The following is a 22,230-nucleotide window of genomic DNA, read 5'->3' as shown; positions in this document are numbered from 1 at the left end:
CTGAATTACTTAAGGTGTTTGAGCACTCATTGGAGGCAGGTTCGTTACCACATTCGATGCAGCAAGCTATAATTGTGGTTATACCTAAACCTGGAAAGGATCCTAAAATACCGGATTCCTACAGGCCAATTTCACTTCTCACGGCTGATGTTAAGCTCCTGGCGAAGGTGTTGGCGAACAGGCTGTCCAAGGTGATTCTGACCATAGTACACCCGGATCAGACGGGGTTTATGCCAGGGAAATCGACGGCTATTAATCTTCGTAGGCTGTACACTAGTTTAAATATTCCGCCGGATAACAGTGGAGACAGGGCCTTGCTTGCGCTTGACGCCGCTAAGGCGTTTGACAGTGTGTAATGGAGGTATTTGTGGGGGGTCCTGAGAACTATGGGCTTTGGTGAGCGGTTCATTCAGTGGGTACAGGTCCTGTATTCTAGTCCTAAGGCGAGAATTAGAGCTAATGGAGGGTTGTCAGATTGTTTTCCCCTTGCCAGGGGCTCCAGGCAGGGATGCCCATTGTCGCCCTTATTGTTTGCTCTTGCAATAGAGCCGCTTGCGGCGCATATTCGCTTATCAACAAGTATAGAGGGGTTTAGATACGGCGAGCTGCACAATAAAGTGGCTATGTACGCTGATGATACTCTACTTTTCATGGGCGATACTGGTGCGTCCCTGGATGCGGCCATGACATTGATTGACAGATTTGGTAGCTTTTCTGGACTTCGGATAAATTGGCAAAAATCCTCTTTGATGCCAATTGATGGGCAGGACCTGGCAGGCAGACAAGTAGATAGTTTGGTGCCCTGGGTGGATAAATTTATATATCTGGGATTACATATAACACCGAGGCTATCGGATTTTGAAGAACTTAATCTGTCCCCATTGCTGGCTACTTTTAGGCTTAAAGTGAGGTCATGGTGTAGACTCTTTCTTTCGGTGGTAGGTAGAGTTAACCTTTTAAAAATGGTTATGATGCCCCAGTTGCTATATGTACTGAATAATGCTCCCGTTTGGATCCCTCTGGATAGATTCAAGAAAATTCACTCTATATTTAGAGATCTTACTTGGAAGTATGGACAGGCTAGGATCAAACTGGAGACATTACAGTATTCTAAGTCGGAAGGGGGCCTAGCTGTCCCTAACGCATGGATTTATTTTTTGGCTTCCCAATGTCAGCATTTTAAGGGATGGATTGATTTACAAGCACCGGACATGACTGGGCAGATATTTGTCACGAGGGTATCAAGAGCCACGTCTGACTCCGTTATACCCGGGGTCAGGAGGTCGCAGCGGGTGGCTGCGCGCTCTATATCTAAAGATCACGTTGTTTCTTAGTGATTGTTTTCTGTGTTTGCCTTGCTATCCTTTTTGTCTCAATCAGGGATCCGTAGCTTCTCCTCCTCAGCTGTTTCTTGTCTGCCACTCCCAACCTCCTTATATTCTCCCCTCACTCTTCTCTAGTTGCCAGTTATAGAGCTTCCTGCCTGGACATCTATACTGACCCACTGGAGTTGTGAATCCTGGTTGTCGTTCCAGAGTGCTACCCTCCGGATCCCTGTTGGGCTTCTTGTTGTCTCCTGTTGTCGCCCACCTGGGATTATATGTTGAGTTTGTATTGTCTGTCCTTCCCTTGGTGTTTTCCTTTAGAGCTAGTGGTGCGGACTAGTGTTCCCACCGCCCTGTTCACTATCTAGGGCTCAGCTTAGGGAAAGCCAGGGCTTTAGGCACGTGATCGGCGTACGGGTGAGGAACCCGTCTAGGGACGTCAGGGCAGCCAGGTGCCAGCCGCTAGGTGAGTCAGGGGTCACCACCTTCCCTCTCACTTGGGCAGGGCCTTCCTTGTTCCCTCCCTCTGTGTCATGTATGTGATAGTCACGCCGACCGTGATATTATAACTGGCCATTACTTTTTGAGAAAAAAAATAAATAACATTTTTTTTTTCTTTTTGTTGTTTTTTTTTTCTCTACTTAGAATCCAATATGGATCCTATTGCTGCCTTGGCAAAACAGCTTCAAGGCCTGACTTTGGAGGTGGCAGGATTGAGGGCGTCTGTCCTCCAACAACAGCAGCAAATGCAGCAGACCGCACCCCCAGCGGTTGCTATGGGTAACCAGGTTGTTACAGAACCCAAGGTTGTTCTTCCTGACAGATTTTCTGGGGGAAGGGACAAATTTGCGACGTTCCGTGAGGCCTGCAAATTATACTTTAAGTTGCGCCCTTACTCCTCAGGTAATGAAGAACAGCGGGTTGGGATTGTCATTTCCCTGCTTCAGGGGGACCCACAATCCTGGGCGTTCTCGTTACCCCCTGGTTCCCAGGCTCTCCGGTCAGTGGAGGGATTTTTTGGGGCTTTGGGTCTCATATATGATGACCCTGACCGAGTCGCCCTGGCTGAGTCGAAGTTATGGAGACTCCTACAGGGAGATCGGTCAGCAGAGGAATATTGCTCAGAGTTCCGTAGGTGGGCTACGGATACTCAGTGGAACGACCCGGCTCTCAGGAGTCAGTTCTGCTCTGGGTTATCTGAAAGGGTTAAGGATGCACTGGCGCTGTATGAGACCCCCCTTTCCCTTGATGCTGTTATGTCTCTCTCTATCAGAATAGATAGGCGTCTTAGGGAGAGATCGAAAATTCCTGAGCAATTGGTTACCTCTCCCAAGCAACAATTAGTCTGTACTGACTTAGATGAGCCTATGCAGCTAGGCGGAACTTCTCGTCAGGTCCGTCCTCCTGAGGTTCGCCGTAGGGGGGGGGCTTGTTTTTTCTGTGGGGGGAAGGGTCATTTCATTAATGTCTGTCCCTCATTTCTCAAAAACAAAAGACCGTCGGAAAACTACTAACCCCAGGCTGTGCGGAGGATGTCAGCCGGGGGGTATACGTTTCCTCCATACGAACATCTCAATTTGTGTTACCAGCGGTTATTGTTTTTGGTGTTAAGACGGAGTCTATTTCTTTTTTTCTAGACAGTGGAGCAGGGGTAAATTTGATAGATGCCCATTTTGCCCGCACTATGGGTTTGTCTCTCTGTACGCTGCAGAGACCTATTCCCGTATTCGCTATAGATTCGGCTCCTCTGTCTCAGAGAAACCTCACCCACATTGTTCATAATTTACACCTTCGGGTAGGGGACCACCATAATGAGTGTCTTTCATGTTACGTTCTGGAGGGCCTTCCCTCTCCTGTGGTATTGGGTCTTCCCTGGTTGGTAGCGCACAATCCAGTGGTGGATTGGCAGGCCAGGGAGATATTGGAGTGGAGTGAGCATTGCAGAGAGAATTGCTTAAATAACAATTGCTTAATCGCCTCCATAGCTTCCCTACCTACATTTATTTCGGACTTTGAGGACGTTTTTTCTGAAAAGGGTTGTCAGAAGCTACCACCTCATCGTCCTTATGATTGCCCGGTTAACCTGATTCCCGGTGCAAAATTACCCAAGTCCAGGTTGTATAATCTTTCGGGTCCCGAGAGACAAGCCATGAAAGATTATATCTCCGAGAGTCTGGCTAAGGGACACATCAGACCCTCTTCTTCACCCGTGGCTGCAGGGTTTTTCTTTGTTAAAAAGAAAGATGGGGGCCTGCGTCCTTGCCTAGATTTCCGTGAGCTAAACCAGATAACCATCCGAGACCCATACCCTCTTCCTCTCATTCCTGACCTTTTTAATCAGATTGCGGGTGCTAGGTGGTTCTCCAAACTTGATCTTAGGGGGGCCTACAATCTGATTCGTATCAGGGAAGGGGATGAGTGGAAGACAGCTTTTAACACCCCTGAGGGGCATTATGAAAATCTAGTTATGCCTTTCGGTCTGACCAATGCCCCCGCTGTCTTCCAACATTTCGTTAATGATATTTTTAGTCATCTCATCGGCAGGTTTGTAGTCATATACCTAGATGATATCTTAATTTATTCGGCTGATCTGAAAACACATGAGGTGCATGTCAGGCAAGTACTGCAGGTCCTACGGACGAATAAATTATATGCGAAAATTGAAAAATGTGTCTTCGCCGTTCAGGAAATACAGTTCCTGGGATATCTATTATCTGCTTCAGGTTTCCGTATGGATCCTGGGAAGGTCCAGGCAATTTTAGATTGGGATCTTCCTGAGAACCTTAAAGCCCTACAACGGTTTTTGGGTTTCGCAAATTTCTATAGAAAGTTCATTAAAAATTATTCAGTGATCGTTAAACCCCTTACCGACATGACTAGGAAGGGGACTGATTTTTCTAAATGGTCTGACGCCGCTAAAAATGCATTTTCCTCTCTAAAAGAGAGGTTTACCTCGGCACCTGTTCTAATTCAACCTGATGTCTCCCAGCCTTTTATTGTTGAGGTAGATGCGTCAGAGGTGGGAGTGGGGGCTGTATTGTCTCAGGGTCCGTCTCCTGGCAAATGGCGCCCTTGCGCTTTCTTTTCCAAAAAATTATCTTCTGCAGAGAAGAACTATGATGTTGGAAATAGGGAACTGTTGGCGATTAAGCTGGCGCTTGAAGAGTGGCGTCACTTCTTAGAGGGAGCAATCCACCCCGTCACGGTGATTACGGATCACAAAAACCTTCTGTACCTAGAATCGGCTAAGCGTCTCACCCCTAGACAAGCTAGGTGGTCGCTATTCTTTACCAGATTTAACTTTGTAATCACCTATCGTCCTGGGGCAAAAAATACCAAGGCAGACGCGTTATCTCGTAGTTTCCCTGGAGGGGGTAATGCTAGTGATCCAGTACCTATTTTACAAAGAGGAGTGGTTGTCTCTGCTGTACACTCTGTTCTAGAGGGAAAGGTGTTAGAGGCCCAGGGGGACGCCCCGGCCTCTTGCCCCTCAGAGAAATTGTTTGTACCGTTAAACCTGCGTCTTGAATTATTAAAAGAACATCATAATTCGGCACTTGCTGGGCACCCGGGTAGTAAAGCAACCTTGGAGCTATTATCTCGTCGTTTTTGGTGGCCAAGGTTGCGTCAGGATGTAATGGATTTCGTGTCTACTTGCTCTACTTGTGCACGCGCGAAAGTCTCTCATACACGTCCAGCAGGGTCTTTATTGCCTCTTTTTATCCCCAATAGGCCATGGACACATCTGTCAATGGATTTCATCACTGACTTACCGTTGTCTGCGGGTAAAACAGTTATTTTGGTAGTAGTAGACAGGTTTAGCAAAATGGTACACTTTATTGCGCTACCCGCACTTCCTAATGCTAAAACTCTTGCTCAGGTGTTTATCAGTGAAATCGTGAAGCTTCACGGGGTCCCTTCCGATGTGGTTTCGGATCGGGGAACCCAGTTTATTTCTAAGTTTTGGAAAGCTTTTTGTTCCCGTTTGGGGGTACACTTGTCCTTTTCCTCAGCTTTCCATCCTCAGTTGAATGGACAGACTGAGCGTACCAACCAAAACCTAGAAACATATTTAAGGTGTTTTGTGTCTGAAAATCAAGAGTTGTGGTCATCATATTTACCGTTAGCTGAGTTTGCCATAAATAATCATTATCAGGAGTCCACTGGCAAGTCACCATTCCTTGGTGCATACGGTTTTCATCCCCAATTTTGTACTTTCAAAGAGGGGGGGTCTTCTGGGGTTCCCGAAGAGGAAAGGTATTCTTCATCTCTTTCTTCGGTATGGCAGAAGGTGCAAGTTAACTTGAAAAAGATGAGTGGTAAATATAAATGCATGGCCGATAAGAAACGGTCGCCAGGTCCGGACCTAGGGGTGAATGACTATGTGTGGTTGTCTACTAGGAATATTAAGTTGAAGGTTCCCTCTTGGAAACTGGGCCCTAGGTTCATTGGTCCTTATAAAATAGTAGCCGTCATTAACCCTGTGGCTTTTCGCCTGGAGAGGAACCCGTCTAGGGACGTCAGGGCAGCCAGGTGCCAGCCGCTAGGTGAGTCAGGGGTCACCACCTTCCCTCTCACTTGGGCAGGGCCTTCCTTGTTCCCTCCCTCTGTGTCACGTATGTGATAGTCACGCCGACCGTGATAATATTGCAGCATTGGCTGGGCAGTCGTGACCTCATGGGCATTCTGGAAGGCTCAGGAATGCATGCAGGGAGGGAAAAACTCCCTCTTATTGAACTTATGAAAAAAGTTTGGGCAAAAGTGAAGCAGCTAAGAGGAGTGGGTGGTATTAGTGAACTTTCTCCTATTGGAAAGAACCACTTGTTGCCAGAACTATTTGCCATACCAGGACTTAGGAACTGGGAAACTTATGGAGTGACGAGAATTGGACAATTAATTAAGGACAAGATATGTAAGTCATTTCAAAACCTGCAGCAGGAATTTAATATCCCTAGGGAGTGGTTCTATAAATATCTTCAAATAAGGCATGCCCTTGAGGTCACGTTGCGGAAAGGATGTGAGATAGCTCAAATGGAGGTGGTTCATAAGCTTGTTCTTCCGACAGGTGGGGGAAAAAGAGGGTTAATATCACAGGTGTACGCTCTTTTACTGGAAAAATTCTTAGAGGGATATCCGCTTTCAAGAATGAAAAAATGGGAGGCTGACGTGGGAGATATGTCTAAGGATAAGTGGGAAGATATATTGGAAGGAGTCCCCAAGGTGTCCTTGAGTGAACAGGGCAAACTGTCCCAACTATTTATCATACATAGAGTGTACAAAACACCGGTGTTCCTGAAAAAGATAGGAGTGAGAAGTGATGACAAGTGTCCAAAGTGTATGGAAGATGGTGCAGACTTGTTGCATATGCTGTGGTCTTGTCCAGTAGTTGGTAATTATTGGGAGGATGTTAGGAATATGATTAATAGCAAACTGACATTGAAAATTCAAAAAGATCCTAAGGTGTGTATTCTGGGGTATGTGTCTGAGATTGGAGGGACTGAACTGGTTAAGGTAGCTGTGGGGAGATTGCTATATGTGGCCAGGAAACTGATTGCTATGAGGTGGATCCAGGGAAGTCCGCCTACACTGAGTGAGTTTGAACGGAAGGTGCATGACATGCTGATACTTGAAAAAGGGGTGTATGTGAAGAGAGGGTGTCCTCAGAAGTTTGATAAAATGTGGAGTGAATGGTTATCTCATACCCATGTGGTTATATAGGCTCGTGACCAGTTGTTAGGGTTGGGGGGGTTAGGGCAGGGTGAGGGGGGGAGGGATGTTGGGAAGGTTGAGATACTGGTAATTCTATGTCTAAAATATTTGTTTTAACAAGTGTACACGTAATGTATAGATACGTGATAAAACTGTGTGTTGGTATCTCTATGATTACTGTTGTTCACTGATTCCACACGGTGGATAATGTAAAGAAAGGAAAATACAACGTATTGTTTTATGTTTTACTATGTATTTATTGTTCAATAAAAACGATTTGATTTAAAAAAAATAATAAAGGAATAAAATAAAAATGACAATAACAATCGTCAGAGGGAGATCCAATAGCGATTATCAGCTAGAAAGTAGAGAGCAATACTATAACATCACATAATTGAATGGCCTATACACCTCTTATTTCTGAGATAGCCTTATACGGCATAGTTGTCATTACAGAGATAGACTTTGTTGCACATTGGCGGAGTAGGAAGAGGAGACCCAGGGTTCCCATAGCTTTTCAAACGCTTCAAAAGTATCCATACGAATGGCTGAGAGCTTTTCATACAGTAGAATCCTATTAACTCTATCTAAAACTGCCTGGTAGCTTAAGGTACTAGTTTTCCATTTGAACGCAATATGAATTCTGGCGGCCATTAGAATATGTTGCGATTGTTTGAATTTGGCAAATGTTAGCCAAGGGGGCTTATCCCCTAAGAGACATAAGGCGGGGGTAGATTGGTAACTACAGCCTAAAACTGTGGAAAGCAATCTGCCAATTTTAGACCAGAACAGTTGGACATGAGGGCATGTCCACCAGATATGGTAAACTGTACCATTTTCAGTACATCCCCTAAAGCATAGTGGCGACACCTCTGGATATATACGTTGTAGCCGAAAAGGCACTAAATGAGTTCTATGAAGGACCTTATCTAAAACTGCCTGATAGCTTAAGGTACTAGTTTTCCATTTGAACGCAATATGAATTCTGGCGGCCATTAGAATATGTTGCGATAGTTTGAATTTGGCAAATGTTAGCCAAGGGGGCTTATCCCCTAAGAGACATAAGGCGGGGGTAGATTGGTAACTACAGCCTAAAACTGTGGAAAGCAATCTGCCAATTTTAGACCAGAACAGTTGGACATGAGGGCATGTCCACCAGATATGGTAAACTGTACCATTTTCAGTACATCCCCTAAAGCATAGTGGCGACACCTCTGGATATATACAGTGTAGCCGAAAAGGCACTAAATGAGTTCTATGAAGGACCTTCACAGAGGTCTCTGCCAATGTGGTTTGCCAAGAGTTTTTGGTTAGAGTTTGGGAACGGAGGAACCACTCTGAAAGTGGATATTCTACCTGTGTATCCTTCTCCCACTCCACCATATACGGGAGTCGAACTCCATCAGGCGAGGGATCCAGCATTCCATACAGTCTGGACAATAATCCTTGCCTACATAAAGAAAAGGTGACAAAACGTTCAAAGGGGGTAAAGTCTAAGTTCAGATTATCAATCTTCAAAGAGTGGAGAAATGAGAATACTTGATTAGCCGTGAATGATTCACCTCTAGGGAGGTCAAATTTATCTTTAAAATCATTCAGGGCAATCAACCTTCCCCTGACCAAGAATCTATGCAAAGTGGTACATTTGTTGTCAATCCACCAGCTAAAATTGGAAGCCTTCAATCCCGGTGGGAAGGCAGGGTTACCTATTAAGTGGAGGAGTGGAGAGAGCTTCGATTGTAGGGCTAACTTGAACCTAACGGATCTCCACAACAACAGGGCTTGGTAGGACAGCGGTGAGTTAGAACGTATCTTTATCGGAAGAGATAGGGTAGTCCAGAGTAGGGCTCTCCACGACCATGGAGAAAGAAGGGATTGTTCTATCGAGACCCATAGGGGGTGTGTCTCTGGTTTAGTATGTATCAAAAAAAGCTGGGCTAATCTAGCAGCTTTGTAGTATTTTATGAAGTCGGGGACTGAGAGACCCCCTTGTGTTTTATGTCGGCACATGGTAGCCTGAGCTATACGGGCACGTTTATTGCCCCAGATGAACTTCAGTACCTCCCTTTGTAGGTCGCGGAGATCCCCACCCGGGACTGGTAATGGTATAGTCCGGAATAGGTATAGGAGCCTAGGCAAGACTACCATCCTGATTACATGTATTCTACCTATCTATGATATGGGTATGCAATGAGCAGGACACTGGGTCATTGGGGCTGCTATGCAGTGGGTCAGATTTAGGTGTAAATAAGTTTGTGACGCCAGTTGCAGCTTGCGCAGGTACTGTAGAAGGGCCCTTTAAGATGGTATAGCTCATGTACTAGGTTAGGAATGCCAGAGGGGGATATTGTCTCTGTATTGTGTCAACGGTGTCTCCTACCTGAGTACGGCTGGACTCCTGTATCCTGGCTCACATGCAACAAATTGAGTGTTGTAAATAGGAGTAATGGAGGAATGATGGAATTCCACACAGAGAATAGGGTCCAACTTGTCTTTACTTGAGGTTATCTTATGCAGCTCTAGATCCATACAATGTTACAGCAATAGTCTAGGGTCCCAGCAGGTATTGGCAATATGTGGCAATAATTATATATATATATATATATTCTGCATCTAGTACATACGCCCCTAAGAATCTGGCAGGTATCGGTCTTCTGCTCTATCTATGATCTGCTTGGTTTGGGCCTGACTAGCTATGGAGGTACTTATCTTCTCCTTGTTCTGGAATCTGTACTTATAGGACTGCTCGCAGGGAATGGTGGTTTCTTCCTGGAGATCTGATAGTTCTGAAGTTGCTGCTTTCTTTGTCATCCAGCTGAGGTAAGGAACTCAGGCTGGGAATGTTGCTTTGGGCCTCAGCAAAGGCCTGAATCCTTGGTTGGGATCCCTGTTTTCTGGGAGCTCCTATTCACACAGCCTACCCCAACAGGGGGTGGCTGGTACACTGCCTAGAACTTTCTGTCCTCCCTCTGAAGTAGGATGTGGGAACATTCCACTCCTCCTCAGATAGGGGGAAGCTAGCCTGGAATGGAACATTCCAGTCTAGGTATACTAACTGGCTTTATTCTGTCTACATATTGCTGCCACCTGCTGGTGTACATTTGGAATTACAGCAAATATATTCAATACAGACATAGAAATGGCATACAATATAAATACAATGTCAGGATACACAAGATGACAACACATCTACACTTTAACATCATGAAGCTGGGTGACAAAGTTTTAGTGACATACTCTGGGATGTTACAGGTGTGCTCCAGGTTTTAAGGTCTTCTCTAATAGCTCGATATAAAGGGGTGTAGTTCAGCTTATACATCATGTGAGGTTGAGTGGGCACTACCGTACATAAATATGGTATATGATTGGGTAAATAGTGGAACTGGAAATTTTGTAATAGGAGCGACTTCAAGGAGGGGGAGGTATTGCATAGCATAAGCTCTGATTTCTGATGGTTAACACGGAGCCCAGAGATCTCTGAAAAGGATTCCAGAAGTCGTAAGAGGTTTGGCAGGGAGACAAGAGGATTAGTAAGGGAAAGGAGGAGGTCATCTGCGAACAAACTCAACTTGTGCTCCGTGTCTCCGACCTTGACCCCTGACACATTCTGATCACTTCTGATAGAGATGGCAAGAGGTTCCATCGCTAAAGCAAAAAGTGCCGGAGATAGAGGGCATCCCTGACGTGTACCTCTAAGTATTTGAATGGGGGCAGGGTTCATGGACGGGAGCTTAAGGTATGCAACTGGAGTGGAGTAAAGAGCCCTGATAGCCTGCACAAATGGACCCTTAATACCCATAGATTGGAGAACCAGGTGTAAGTAATCCCATGTGACAGAATCAAAGGCCTTTTCTATATCGAGGGCTAGGACAGCTAACGGTGTGTTCCTTTTATTTGCTACCTGGATCAGGTTGAGGATTTTACGTATGTTATCAGGGGCTTCCCTGCCTGGAATAAACCCTACTTGGTCTTTGCCAATGACGTTAGGAAGTAGGTTATTGAGCCGACGAGCAAGTATAGATGTGAGAATTTTTGTGTCCACGTTCAGTAAGGAAATTGGTCTATAGTTGGACTGAGACAAATGGTCTTTTTTGGGCTTGGGAATGACCGTTATGTTAGCTGCCAAAAAATCAGGGTGAGGGGTATTACCTTGCATTATATGGTTACAAAATTTAGTGATATGGGAGGTTAGCAGGGGAGCAAATTTTTTATAGTAAAGGGCTGACAGACCATCCGGGCCAGGCGCTTTGCCTAATTTTAAGGTCTTAATTGATAGCTCCACCTCCTCGTTCACTATTGCTTTGCCTAGGTCACACACTGCTTCAGGAGAGACCTGTGGTAATCTAATGGAAGTTAGAAAATTGCTATACTCTTGCCCCTGTCTATCACTCGGTCTAGCATAGAGTTTTTGATAAAATGTGTGAAAGGTCTGGTATATGGTTTCTGGGTTGGAGGAAATCTGGCCTGTCTTTGATCGAATCTGGAACACCTGATTAATTTTTTGCTTGGCTTTATAATAGTAGGATGCGGTCCAGCGTAGTGATTTTTCCATTTGATCCGTGAGAATCATGTTAATTTGAAGTTTGCCGTTTTTAATCTCCCTAAGCAGATACAATGAGGGAGTTCTTTGGTGGGCCTTTACTAATCTGCTGAGCTTGGACTCAAGATTTAGTAGGGTTGTGTGTCTTTCTTTTTTCAAACGTGAGGCCTCCTTGATAATTTGGCCCCTCATAAAGGCCTTGTGAGAGAGCCAGACTACTACAGGGTCTATATCCGGGTCAGAGTTATCCAGGAAAACTGTTTTAACTCATCCTGAATTCGATCACGTACAACAGGCCTGGTCAATAATGACTCGTTAAACCTCCATGTAAACAGCCGACTAGTGGGGGTAGACGGGGTGACATCCGCAACAACCATGTCATGGTCTGACCATGACATCACTTGGTGTCTACAGTAAGCCAGGTGCGGTAGAAGGGATGAGGAGATTAAAATCAGATCAATGCGTGTATATAGATGGTGGGCGGGGGAGTAGTAAGTATAGCCTCTCTGAGTGCCGTTATACTCCCTCCAGGAGTCAGCTAAGGAAAGAGATTTCATAACATTCATAATCTGGTGTCCCAGGGCAGCTGAGCGTGGGGTGTTAAGCTGAGAAGAGCGATCCATCAAGGGGTTCATCACAAAGTTGAAGTCCCCTGCCCATACTAACTCATCGTACCGTAATGCCTCTAGTAAATGATACATATGGATGAAAAAGGTAATCGGGTCCTCAGTTGGGGCATACACGTTAACTACACACATAACTTTCCCTTTGTATTCTCCTAATAAGATAACATAGCGTCCCTCTTGGTCAGTAATGTGATCAGTTATCTGAAATGGAAATGAGTTCCGTAACAGGTTAATAACTCCCATGCATTTAGTGCGGAAGGTAGAGGAAAAGAATCTGGAGTATCGGGGATGGAAGTATTTAGGATGGTAGGAGGGTGTAAAATGCGATTCCTGTGCCACACAGGAAATACTGCAAAGTCCAGCTTCATCCATGCCTTTTATCATATTTTTGCCACTGTCACGGACCACAACATGAACAGAACTTTTAGGAATTGCCCAAGTCTCAAGCATTTCCTGAAGGATGTTTGCTATTGCTTGACCAGTGTGAGAGCCTTGAAATGCCTTCGCATGGAGCATAACTTGTTTTAGAGAAAAATCCTCATCTATCCACTGCGCTGTTAAGCTAATTAAGGACACTGGACTCACACTGCAGCTCCATATGTCAGTAGTGAAGCTGATGGCATTCTTCTTCACCTGCAACATGCTGGTGACATGCTTTTTAACGGTGTCATGTATTTGTGGTAAGATTACATCAGTGACATAGTGGCGACTGGGAATCTCGTACTTTGGCTCTAAAACATTAACAAATCTTCGAAAACCCATGTTATCCACTATTGACAGTGGTTGATCATCAAGAATAATAAACTTAGTAAGCGCCTCTGTTATTTGTATAGCTCTTGGGTTATCTCTTGAAAATTTTTCTCGTCTTGCTAGGGTTTCCTCCAGTGTTGGCTGCCGAGCACTGCTGGTAGAAACAGCAGCACATTCTCCATGCTCATTTTTATGTTTTATTTTTAGGTGTTTTATAAGATTGCTAGTATTATATGAGCTAACTTTTGCACCTCCTCTTGATATCTTTGTAGAACAAAGATTGCATTCTGCCATGCGTGGGTTGTCCTCACAAATTTTGAAATGCTTCCACACTGCTGACATTTTGCTGGCGGCTCTGTGCACTGAAAGGATGCAATAAATAACTTTCTTCACCTTTTTGGTAGTAGTAATGTTACAGCACATTTCAATTTAATTTAGTCATAGGGGAGATTTATCAAACCTTGTACAAAGAAACAGCGGCGCAGTTGCTGATAGCAATGTTTACTTTTCCTTTGTACAAGGGTTAATAAATTTATAAATGGGCATATAACAGTGTTTCACAACCAATGTGCCTCCAGCAGTTGCAAAACTACATCTCCCAGAATGCCTTTGCATGCTGGGAGGTGTAGTTTTGCAACTGCTGGAGGTACACTGGTTGGGAAACACTGTTATATGCCCATTTCCTCCCCCCTCCACCTTATTTTATATTCTCTTTTTACTGAATTTCTCCTAAGCTTATTATTTACTAGGGTCGGTTCCTCTACCTTTGGAAACTCCTGGCAGGCAAAATCTGTGTGAGGAGGGTGTCTGGACTCTGGAGAGGCTTTTCCCGCGGCTGGCTTGCTCCTGTGCTCCGATTCGGAGATCAGATGTCTGTGGGGGGAGGAGTCGGGGACGGTGGCGGCCGCTGCGGAAAGTGTTAATCAGAGAAGCCGCGGGAAAAGTCTCTTTCCAGACAACCTCCACCACATGCAGAACTGGTCACGTCGGATGGCTGTGGGCGGAGTCTTAAACATGCGAGGAGCAGGGGACAGCGGAGGCAGCTGGTAATCAGGGCGAGGGGAGCAAGAAGCAGCTGTTTTTACTTTTTGCTGTGCGAGATGCAGGGGCAGGCCGCGGACCACATTTAGAAGCGGCGCACAGGTATCGGCAGTGGTATCGGGGACATTTGCACGAGTACAAGTACTCGTGCAAATGTCCGGTATCGGTCCCGATACCGATACTGGTATCGGGACATCCCAACTTCCGCGTCCAAAGTTCGGGTTATCAAAGAATCGCGTTATGGATTCCAAATTCCATTATGGTCCGTTGTATCGGAATCCATAACTGGATTCTTCGATAACCCGAACCCGAACTTTGGACGCAGAACTTAAAACACAAGTTCGCTCAACACTACACATGTTGTTCCTTGGTAAATTGGTGCTTTACAAAAGCTGGGAGGTACTGTATGTATAGCTGAACTGCAAAATGAAACACTACCTGCTGGGAAAAAACCTAGTTAAAAAAAAAGTCATATGCACAGAAACCTAAGAACTGCTGAAAAGAACGGAAGCCGCAGCCGCACATCTTCTGTGGTAACTAACTGCGTGCAGCCAGGGCGTCCATTTCACCACAGGCCGCTACGGATATCCTCAACCTGATTGGCCACCAGCAGAAGACTGTCAGTATAGACCACGCCCCCTCGCTGTGATTGGACTGGAAGTAGGCTGGGAAGGCGGTGCTTGGTGGTGCCATGTTGAAAACCCTGTGCTCTGGGGCTGCGAGGACAGTGCTGCTCGGCGTGGTGTGCGGCAGGAGAGCGATGGTGAGAACCGCCGTGCGGTATTGAGTGTTTGCGGGAGTTGTGTGGGTGTGACGCCCTCTGTGCGGGTTATCCTACCCTCAGTGGGGTGTTAGTGTGTGCGGTCACATGTCCTGTAGAGGCTGGCACTGTGTGTAGAGGTCAGGAGTTTTCTGCTACGACTGCAGAGCCCTGGCGCTAGGTAGTGGTACATTCGAGGTAAACCGCTGCGTGTGCATTCACCTCTCCCCCACCCTGTGCCCGGTGGTAGTCCGATTAGAGGCTAGCGATTCGGGATTAGGAGCAGATCAATGGGAAAGGAGCCGTTATGTAAGTGCTGTCAAAGTGCTTGCTTAGCCAGCCCCCCAGTCACTTAAAGGAGCAGTGCACGTGTTCTGCCATACTTTCCAATCTATTGTACTGTGGGCTCAGCGGTTGAATTTACTGATCATTTCCAGTCGGCTTAATAGGAAGGATTACAGAACACGTGGGCCCCCATGATAACTACTTTGGCCATAAAAATTAGGTTTTTTATTTTATCGAAGGCAGAGTTTGGGATTATTGCCCCTTTTAAGAGGCCCATGGACATGTTTTGCTGTGACTAATCACCATTATGGAGCTTTGTTGTTGTGGCTCATAATGTGTACAACCCATTGAGAAGGCTGGGGTCTGACTGGTTGTGGGAAGTAACTGCTCTGCTCCTTTTACTAATCTATCCCGTTAAGGTTCATTTATCAGACTGGTGTTTGGTATCTCCCTGCGCCGCTGGATGATGCGCTTATGACCGTCTGTACACCTAGAACAGGGCTCAGCAGTCTTCAGCCCTCCAGCGGCTGCAAAACTACAGCTCCCATCATGCTCCATTTTCCTCTGTGGGATTTCTGCGGACTGAGCAAGTCTTCATGCAGGGAGTTTCACAACAGCTAGCATGTTAAAGGTCGCTGACCATAAAGGAAATCTACTACGGCTCGTAGGTGGTGTAGCCTTCAAGCATTGTTTAGACATGGCCCTTCCCACACCACGCCTCTTTTGGGAGAATGGTGAAGGTAGTGTAAAACTGGCATTTGTAAATTTAATTTAGTCGCCATGGTGCTTAAAGGAGTTATCCAATATCATAAACGGGTGCCTCACAGGGAATATACTTAACCCGCTACCTGCACTGCTGTTGCTTCTCCCTGTACACGGATGAAAACATTCAGCGGGAAGAAGCAGCAGCTAATGACAGACGGAGACGAGCCTCCCTAGTGTCGCCGCCTACCATTGGCTGCTCCACCCTGACACCGGATGTTTTCATCGGCACACGGGGAGAGGCGGCGGCGCAGGGAGCGGGGTAAGTATATTACCTGTGAGGGGCCTGGCATATGGGGTGGCTGTTTGATATTGGATAACCCCTTTAAAAAGTTGCGCCAGCCCTGGCTTTCTGCCACAGATGCTCTTGTAAACCACATCAGATTTGCCATTGGCATATCCATCATGTGTGAATAGACTTTATCCTTTGAATTTGGTGGTTCTGGTCATATCTGCTGTGGAAGTAACAGTATGACTGTAGTTGCCCATTGACATGTTATATGGCTGGTATAGGTGGATTATTTCCATGTACAATACACATGTCCATTCTCTTCCAGACTATCCTACAAGCCTGTCTAGTAGCCCTGTCGCTCATTAATGTGTCTAAGGTGAGATGGATGGTACCTCCTCCCTTTCTACACGTAGGCATTTCTCTTCGCCCTGGGGCCGTAAAGGGTCACTAACTTTGATATGTCATAGAGAGGGGTCTGAGCCCTGAAATCCCTAGAACGAGGGCCGTGAAGTGTGCGCGTATATCGCTCACTGCAGGAGACTGGCACTATAGAAGTTATGAATAGTCCTGTCTCTGCCCATCGTCTGTAGCAAGGAAAGTGTGCTTCTCTCCCTCGTTATAGGGATCGATGGGGGTCTCGGCGATCACACCCCACCAATCATAATATTTGGTATGTCTGACAAAAGTTTTGTAAAAAGTTAGTGACTCTTTAAAGGGGTTGTCAAAGTTAAACTCCGGCAGCTCCTGTAAATGTGCTAAAATGGCGACCGAATCGGTACTAGACACCTGAGGTCAGAATGGGTGGGAAGGGTGCTGGGTGACTAGAGCAGTTCATGCTGTTCATGTGCGGGTGTTTTCTAAGCTGTTTGTGCTTTTCAGTGTGCTCAGGTGAATGACTGGAAGAACGCGAAAACTATTTACGACTTCTCTGCTACGGACATAGATGGCAACGCAGTGTCCCTCGAGAAATACAGGTACCTTTCCTTCACCAGCCTCTCCTGTGGTTTGCGTCTTACCCTCAGGAGATGTGTCAAGCTTCCCTTTGGTCCAGTCTGCGCTGCTGATCTGTTCTTGTTTGTTACCATAATGTTTGTCTTCTCAGTTCTGGGAACATTGTGTCTTTGTCCCAGTAATTATGTAATGCTTTCTCACAGGGGCTTTGTCTGCATCATTGTAAATGTAGCATCGAAATGAGGAAAAACTCCAGTAAACTACACTCAGCTTGTCAACCTTCACGCCAAGTATGCTGAGGCAGGTTTACGCATCCTCGGGTTTCCTTGCAACCAGTTTGGAAAACAGGTACAGGCTGATTTTCAGTAAAAAAAAAAAAATCTTCTCCCCCTCTTGCGATTGTGCCTTAGCTTTTTGCACAGAGACCTTTGCTTGAGACCAGGATCACCTGTCCATGCCACCAACAACCATGTGTATTACAAGGGAGCTGGGCTGTCCATTTCTGCTGTACCGATTTTATTTTATTTTTTTTTTTTTTTTTTTTTTAATTCCCGTGTTGCTGCAATCTATGGGAAAACCAGTTTGAGGGGGGGGGGGGAGTTGTAGTCATAGTATGGTTGAACCAGTTCAACCAGGCAATGGGAAAGGATGTGGATGAAGGTGGAAAGGGTACGGGTAAAGGTGAAAATTGGTTTCTCATGATCCAAAGGAAGGTAGTCACTTTGTATCTGACCGCAGATCTCTTGTACTGTGCTTACATCATCCTGTGAGCACAGTACAATGGAGCCGCCATCATAAATTACTATGATCCAATCAGTTTGGGTCAGGGTGTCCACAGTCGGCTGACCGACACACGGCCCATTTTTCTCTAGGTTGAATAGCCATGTGAATCTGCTTTTACGGTACGTTCACATGAGCAGCCATTAAAGTGAGTCTGTCACCTAATCTGAGTGTTTTAGACTGCTCAGATTAGGTTATAGACTTTGATCTTCATTACAATGGTATCTTTCTTTTCTGTGTCCCTCATCAAGATCATGGAAAAAGACACTTTTTAAACGTATGCAAATGAGCTTCTGCAAGTGCCCAGGGGCGGCGTTACTGCCGCAAGTGCCCAGGCCCCTCGGTGATGTGCCCATAAAAAAAAAAAAAAACTTTCAGCCCTCTGGCTCACCCTTCTTTCCTTTTTATTACCTCCTCCAGCCGGCGGAAGTCATGAGTGGCACCAGAGGATGGTGGGCCAGCAAGTCTCAGCGCAGTTGGCCCGCACCTTTGCACTGCTCAGCCCATTATGGGCAGAGGAACAGCTTTTCGTATTACACATGCGCCGGCCAACTAAAGACAACTGCGCTGAAGCTTGCCGGGCTGCAGTCTGGTGCCGCTCTTGACTTCCGCAAGCTGGAGGCAATAATGGGAAAGAAGGGCTGAAAGGTGTTTTTTCTGGGCACATCACCGAGGAGCCTGGGCACTTGCAGAAGCTCATTTGCATACGTTTAAAAAGTGTCTTTTTCATGATCTCGATGAGGGACACAGAAAAGAAAGGTACCATTGTAAGGAAGATCAAAGTCTAACGCTTAGATTAGGTGACACTACCCTTAAATGGCTGTTCTTTTTCACTGTCTTGTGAACGTACCGTAAAAGCCGATTCACAACCTGGAAAAAATGGCCCATGTGTCAGCTGACTGTGGACACCCTGACCCAAACTGATTGGATCATAGTAATTTATGATGGCGGCTCCATTGTACTGTGCTCACAGGATGATGTAAGCACTGTATCTGACCGCAGATCTCTTGTACTAAGTGACTACCTTCCTTTAGATCATAAGAGAAACCAATTTTCACCTTTACCCGTACCCTTTCTGCCTTCATCCACATCCTTTCCCATTGCCTGGTTCACCCATACTAGGACTACAATTTTTTATTTTTTTTTGCAATTCATTGACAGCGCTAGACCAGAGGCACATGTATGATGTTGCTATTGTAGATTGTGATATCATTGGTGGCAGTGTGCAATAGCGACATAATGCATGATGATGCCACTGTACTATGGTAACTTATTCTACAGGGTGGCTACTTTTTGGTGGGCTACCCTGTACTTCACTATAGGTTCATGCTAATCTGAAGTGATTGTGGAAATGACAGCATATTAGGGAGTTGCTCATATATTATAGATGCCTCTAATATCCTGCTTTTGGAAAATGAGTATGTGCAGACGCTAAATGTTTTTGTATTTCCCATGGAAGGAACCTGGGGATGAATCTCAAATAAAGGATTTTGCTGCATCCTACAAAGTTGAATTTGACATGTTCAGTAAGATTGACGTCAACGGAGATGGTGCCCACCCTCTGTGGAAATGGATGAAGGCGCAACCTAAAGGGAAGGGTACCCTTGGGGAGTAAGTGTCGGCAGTTTCCAGTACTGTGGAATTCTTTATATTATCTCCTTGCCTACAAGGCTGTCCCGAAGAGGTGAACAGGCTCCCTCATAAATTTGGCTGCAAATTAGTCTAAAGCCTTTAGATTTCACGCCTGGCTTTTCATTGTGACTGTTATGTTGTAAAGATCTCCTATCTTTGGGCCCTGTATAAACAGATTAAAGATGAAATCTGCTATTGCCTCTGGGTTCTGACTAGGCAGACTCCTTTTGCATGCAGTACTATACTCTATTGATTAACCAAATGAAGTCAGCCATACTTTTTACATATACTCTTAGCATTTGTGTGTTACTATGAATTCTGAGATTCTGGAAAAAATTGATTTAAGATGACTTGTCATATATTCGCAAAATAAGTCACTAAAGCCATGAACATATGAGCGAGGTTCCCAACATGGCACCCTGTTGACGCCCACATGATACAAAGACGGGTGATGATAGCAGGACACGTCTTACCCTGGTGTCTTCAGGAGAGCTGCTCTTCATTACATAGCAGGATGGTTTCTGGCCTCCTTGCTCCTCCTAAAGCTTTTCGGTGGGTTCTGTACACATGTACAGTTACTTCAGACCTCAGGAACACTACCAGGCACCACAAACCTACTACATTACAAGGAATTAAAGGGGAAATGACCACTAAATACCTTGCTACAGTTTGTAATTCTGATGTCTAGTTTGCATTGTACCTGAACCTCCTGAATTGTAAAGTGCTCTGAAATATGGTGGCGCTACATAACTTATTGAACATTGCATATAGCTGGAACTGGGTGTCTGCAATGAGTTGAAATGGCTGTTGTGGACTACAGCACTGGGGTTTACCTGCTCATAAATACTTTATGCTCTTTGTTTTCCATGTATACTTACTTCTGTCTTGTTTCTTCTAGTGGCATCAAGTGGAACTTTACCAAGGTACGACCTTGGTCATGAATGTTATTAGGATATTGGGATAGGGCACTTTTTTTCCTATTTATTAATGATTGTTTCTTGTTACAGTTTCTCATTAATAGAGAAGGTCATGTGGTTAAGAGATACAGCCCCATGGACGATCCAGTTGTAAGTAGCATTTAGAACGAAGTGATACTAACTTTTGGGGTTTTTACTATAGACTGCAATAGCTGGTATCCAGAATCTAATCTCATGTCATGTACCTTTTGCTCTAGGTCATAGAAAAAGACCTCCCAAGCTGTCTTTAAGACGTTCCATGTCCCCAGTGTCTGGCAGCTGATGGCAGTCTTCAGTCCCCATAATGATGGTATGCTTCAAAACCATGAGGGGGAAGCAGACCGGAAGGTGTGTTGGCGTGCACCAGTGGAGGAAGACTGTACTTGCTGGCAGGAACTGAACCATGGATTATGGGATCATGTCATCTAATTAAATAAAATGTGAATTTAAAGTTGTTGTTTTTTTTGACATTTATGTTGAGTGAATTCACAATGCACTAATATATTGGTTTATTTAGTCTTGCATTTCAAAAGCCTATTTAGAAAATGGAGCTGTAGATACGATCTGTACCACAAGATCTGCATGAACTGCCCCCAAATGCAGACTATACACTGTGTGTCCCCTTGACAGCTGGCTCTACAGTGGTCATACATCTGCTCGTCTAAGGGTACTTTCACACTAGCGTTTTCTTTTCCGGCATAGAGTTCTGTCCTAAGGGCTATATACCGGAAAAGAACTGATCAGGCATATCCCCATGCCTTCTGAATGGAGAGTAATCCGTTCAGGATGTCTTCAGTTCCGTCGTTTTGACTGATCAGGCAAAAGAGAAAACCGTAGCATGCTACGGCTTTATCTCCGGCGGAAAAAACTGGACGGATCAAGACGGATCCGTTCTTGCAATGCATTTGTGAGACTGATCCGGATCTGTCTCTCAAATGCTTTCAGTCACGTCCAAATTGGCGGATCCGGCGGGCAGTTCCGACGACGGAACTGCCCGCCGGATCACACTTCCGCATGGGTGAAAGTAGCCTAACTGGCATTGGTCAATAAGTTCTCATCTTGGTGCTAGTCATTAGTGGTTTTTTCCTTTAATTATTAAACGTAGATTAGATGTTAGACTTTACAACCAAAATGGTGACCCTGAAGCCATTTAGTACAGTTATTGACCATAAATATCTGAGTGTTAAAGTCTTGTGTGTTTAGGATCTTAACTAGTGATATATGTAATAGAAACTTGTTATCTCAAAGCTCCTTAATCTGAGTGCTGTACTCGGCAGTCACTTTTTGCACAGAGACCTTTGCTTGAGACCAGAATCGCCTGTCCATGCCGCCAACAACCATGCGTATTACAAGGGAGCTGGGTTGTCAATTTCTGCTGTACGTATTTTTAATTCCTGTGTTTCTGCACTTTATGGGGAAAACCAGTTTGAAGGGGGGGTGGGGGAGGAGTTGTAGTTGTAGAATATTCAGCTCACTACTTTATTATCAACAGCCTGCTTTTAATAATACAATGCCACTAGAGGGAAAATTCTCAATACAGATTTTAAAGGGATTGTCTGGCTTTGGAGCTGAACCTCGACCTATCCCTATTTTCACCCAGGCAGCCCCTCTGACATGAGCATCGGAGCGTTTCATGCTCTCCTTTTGCCCTGCGCTGAATTGTGCAGGGAAAAGCTTTATTGTTTTTGGGATCTGGTGACATACCAGGCTCTCCATGGGTAAAACTAGGCAGAGGCTTCCACCCAGCAGTAAGTCTGGTGATGTCAAGGCACTAATGGGCGGGCATTAGCACTGTGCTACCCATAAAACTGCTAGGGCAGCGCTAAAGTCTGCCCATCAGTGTCGGTGACATGACCATCAACACTGTTAGGCAGAAGCCTA

At 45.3% G+C, this 22,230-nt stretch overlaps 1 protein-coding gene and 1 long non-coding RNA gene across 3 annotated transcripts; one reads left to right on the top strand and one right to left on the bottom strand.

Annotated features, from left to right (window-relative positions):
- Positions 1-6,147: 6,147 nt before the first annotated feature.
- On the bottom strand, positions 6,148-13,915 carry LOC120989461. Its single transcript, XR_005776265.1, has 3 exons — positions 13,715-13,915; positions 13,544-13,545; positions 6,148-6,158 (listed from the first exon to the last, which is right to left on the bottom strand). It is a non-coding gene; the product is annotated as an uncharacterized LOC120989461 (long non-coding RNA).
- Positions 13,916-14,636: 721 nt separating this feature from the next.
- On the top strand, positions 14,637-20,808 carry GPX4 (glutathione peroxidase 4). 2 transcript variants are annotated; one of them, XM_040417573.1, is made up of 8 exons: positions 14,649-14,754; positions 16,356-16,406; positions 16,910-17,004; positions 17,185-17,329; positions 19,221-19,372; positions 20,292-20,316; positions 20,401-20,460; positions 20,568-20,808. In XM_040417573.1, the coding sequence occupies exons 1-8, from the start codon at positions 14,683-14,685 to the stop codon at positions 20,598-20,600; spliced, it is 633 nt and encodes a 210-aa protein (XP_040273507.1). In that variant the 5' UTR covers positions 14,649-14,682; the 3' UTR covers positions 20,601-20,808. The 2 variants fall into 2 exon arrangements, with proteins under 2 accessions (XP_040273509.1, XP_040273507.1); XM_040417575.1 differs by lacking the exon at positions 16,356-16,406 and having other exon boundaries at positions 14,637-14,754.
- Positions 20,809-22,230: the final 1,422 nt, after the last annotated feature.

This window comes from Bufo bufo, chromosome 2 (assembly GCF_905171765.1).
Source record: "Bufo bufo chromosome 2, aBufBuf1.1, whole genome shotgun sequence".
NCBI classification, from domain to species: domain Eukaryota; kingdom Metazoa; phylum Chordata; class Amphibia; order Anura; family Bufonidae; genus Bufo; species Bufo bufo.
This window is presented reverse-complemented; position numbering and strand designations above follow the sequence as displayed.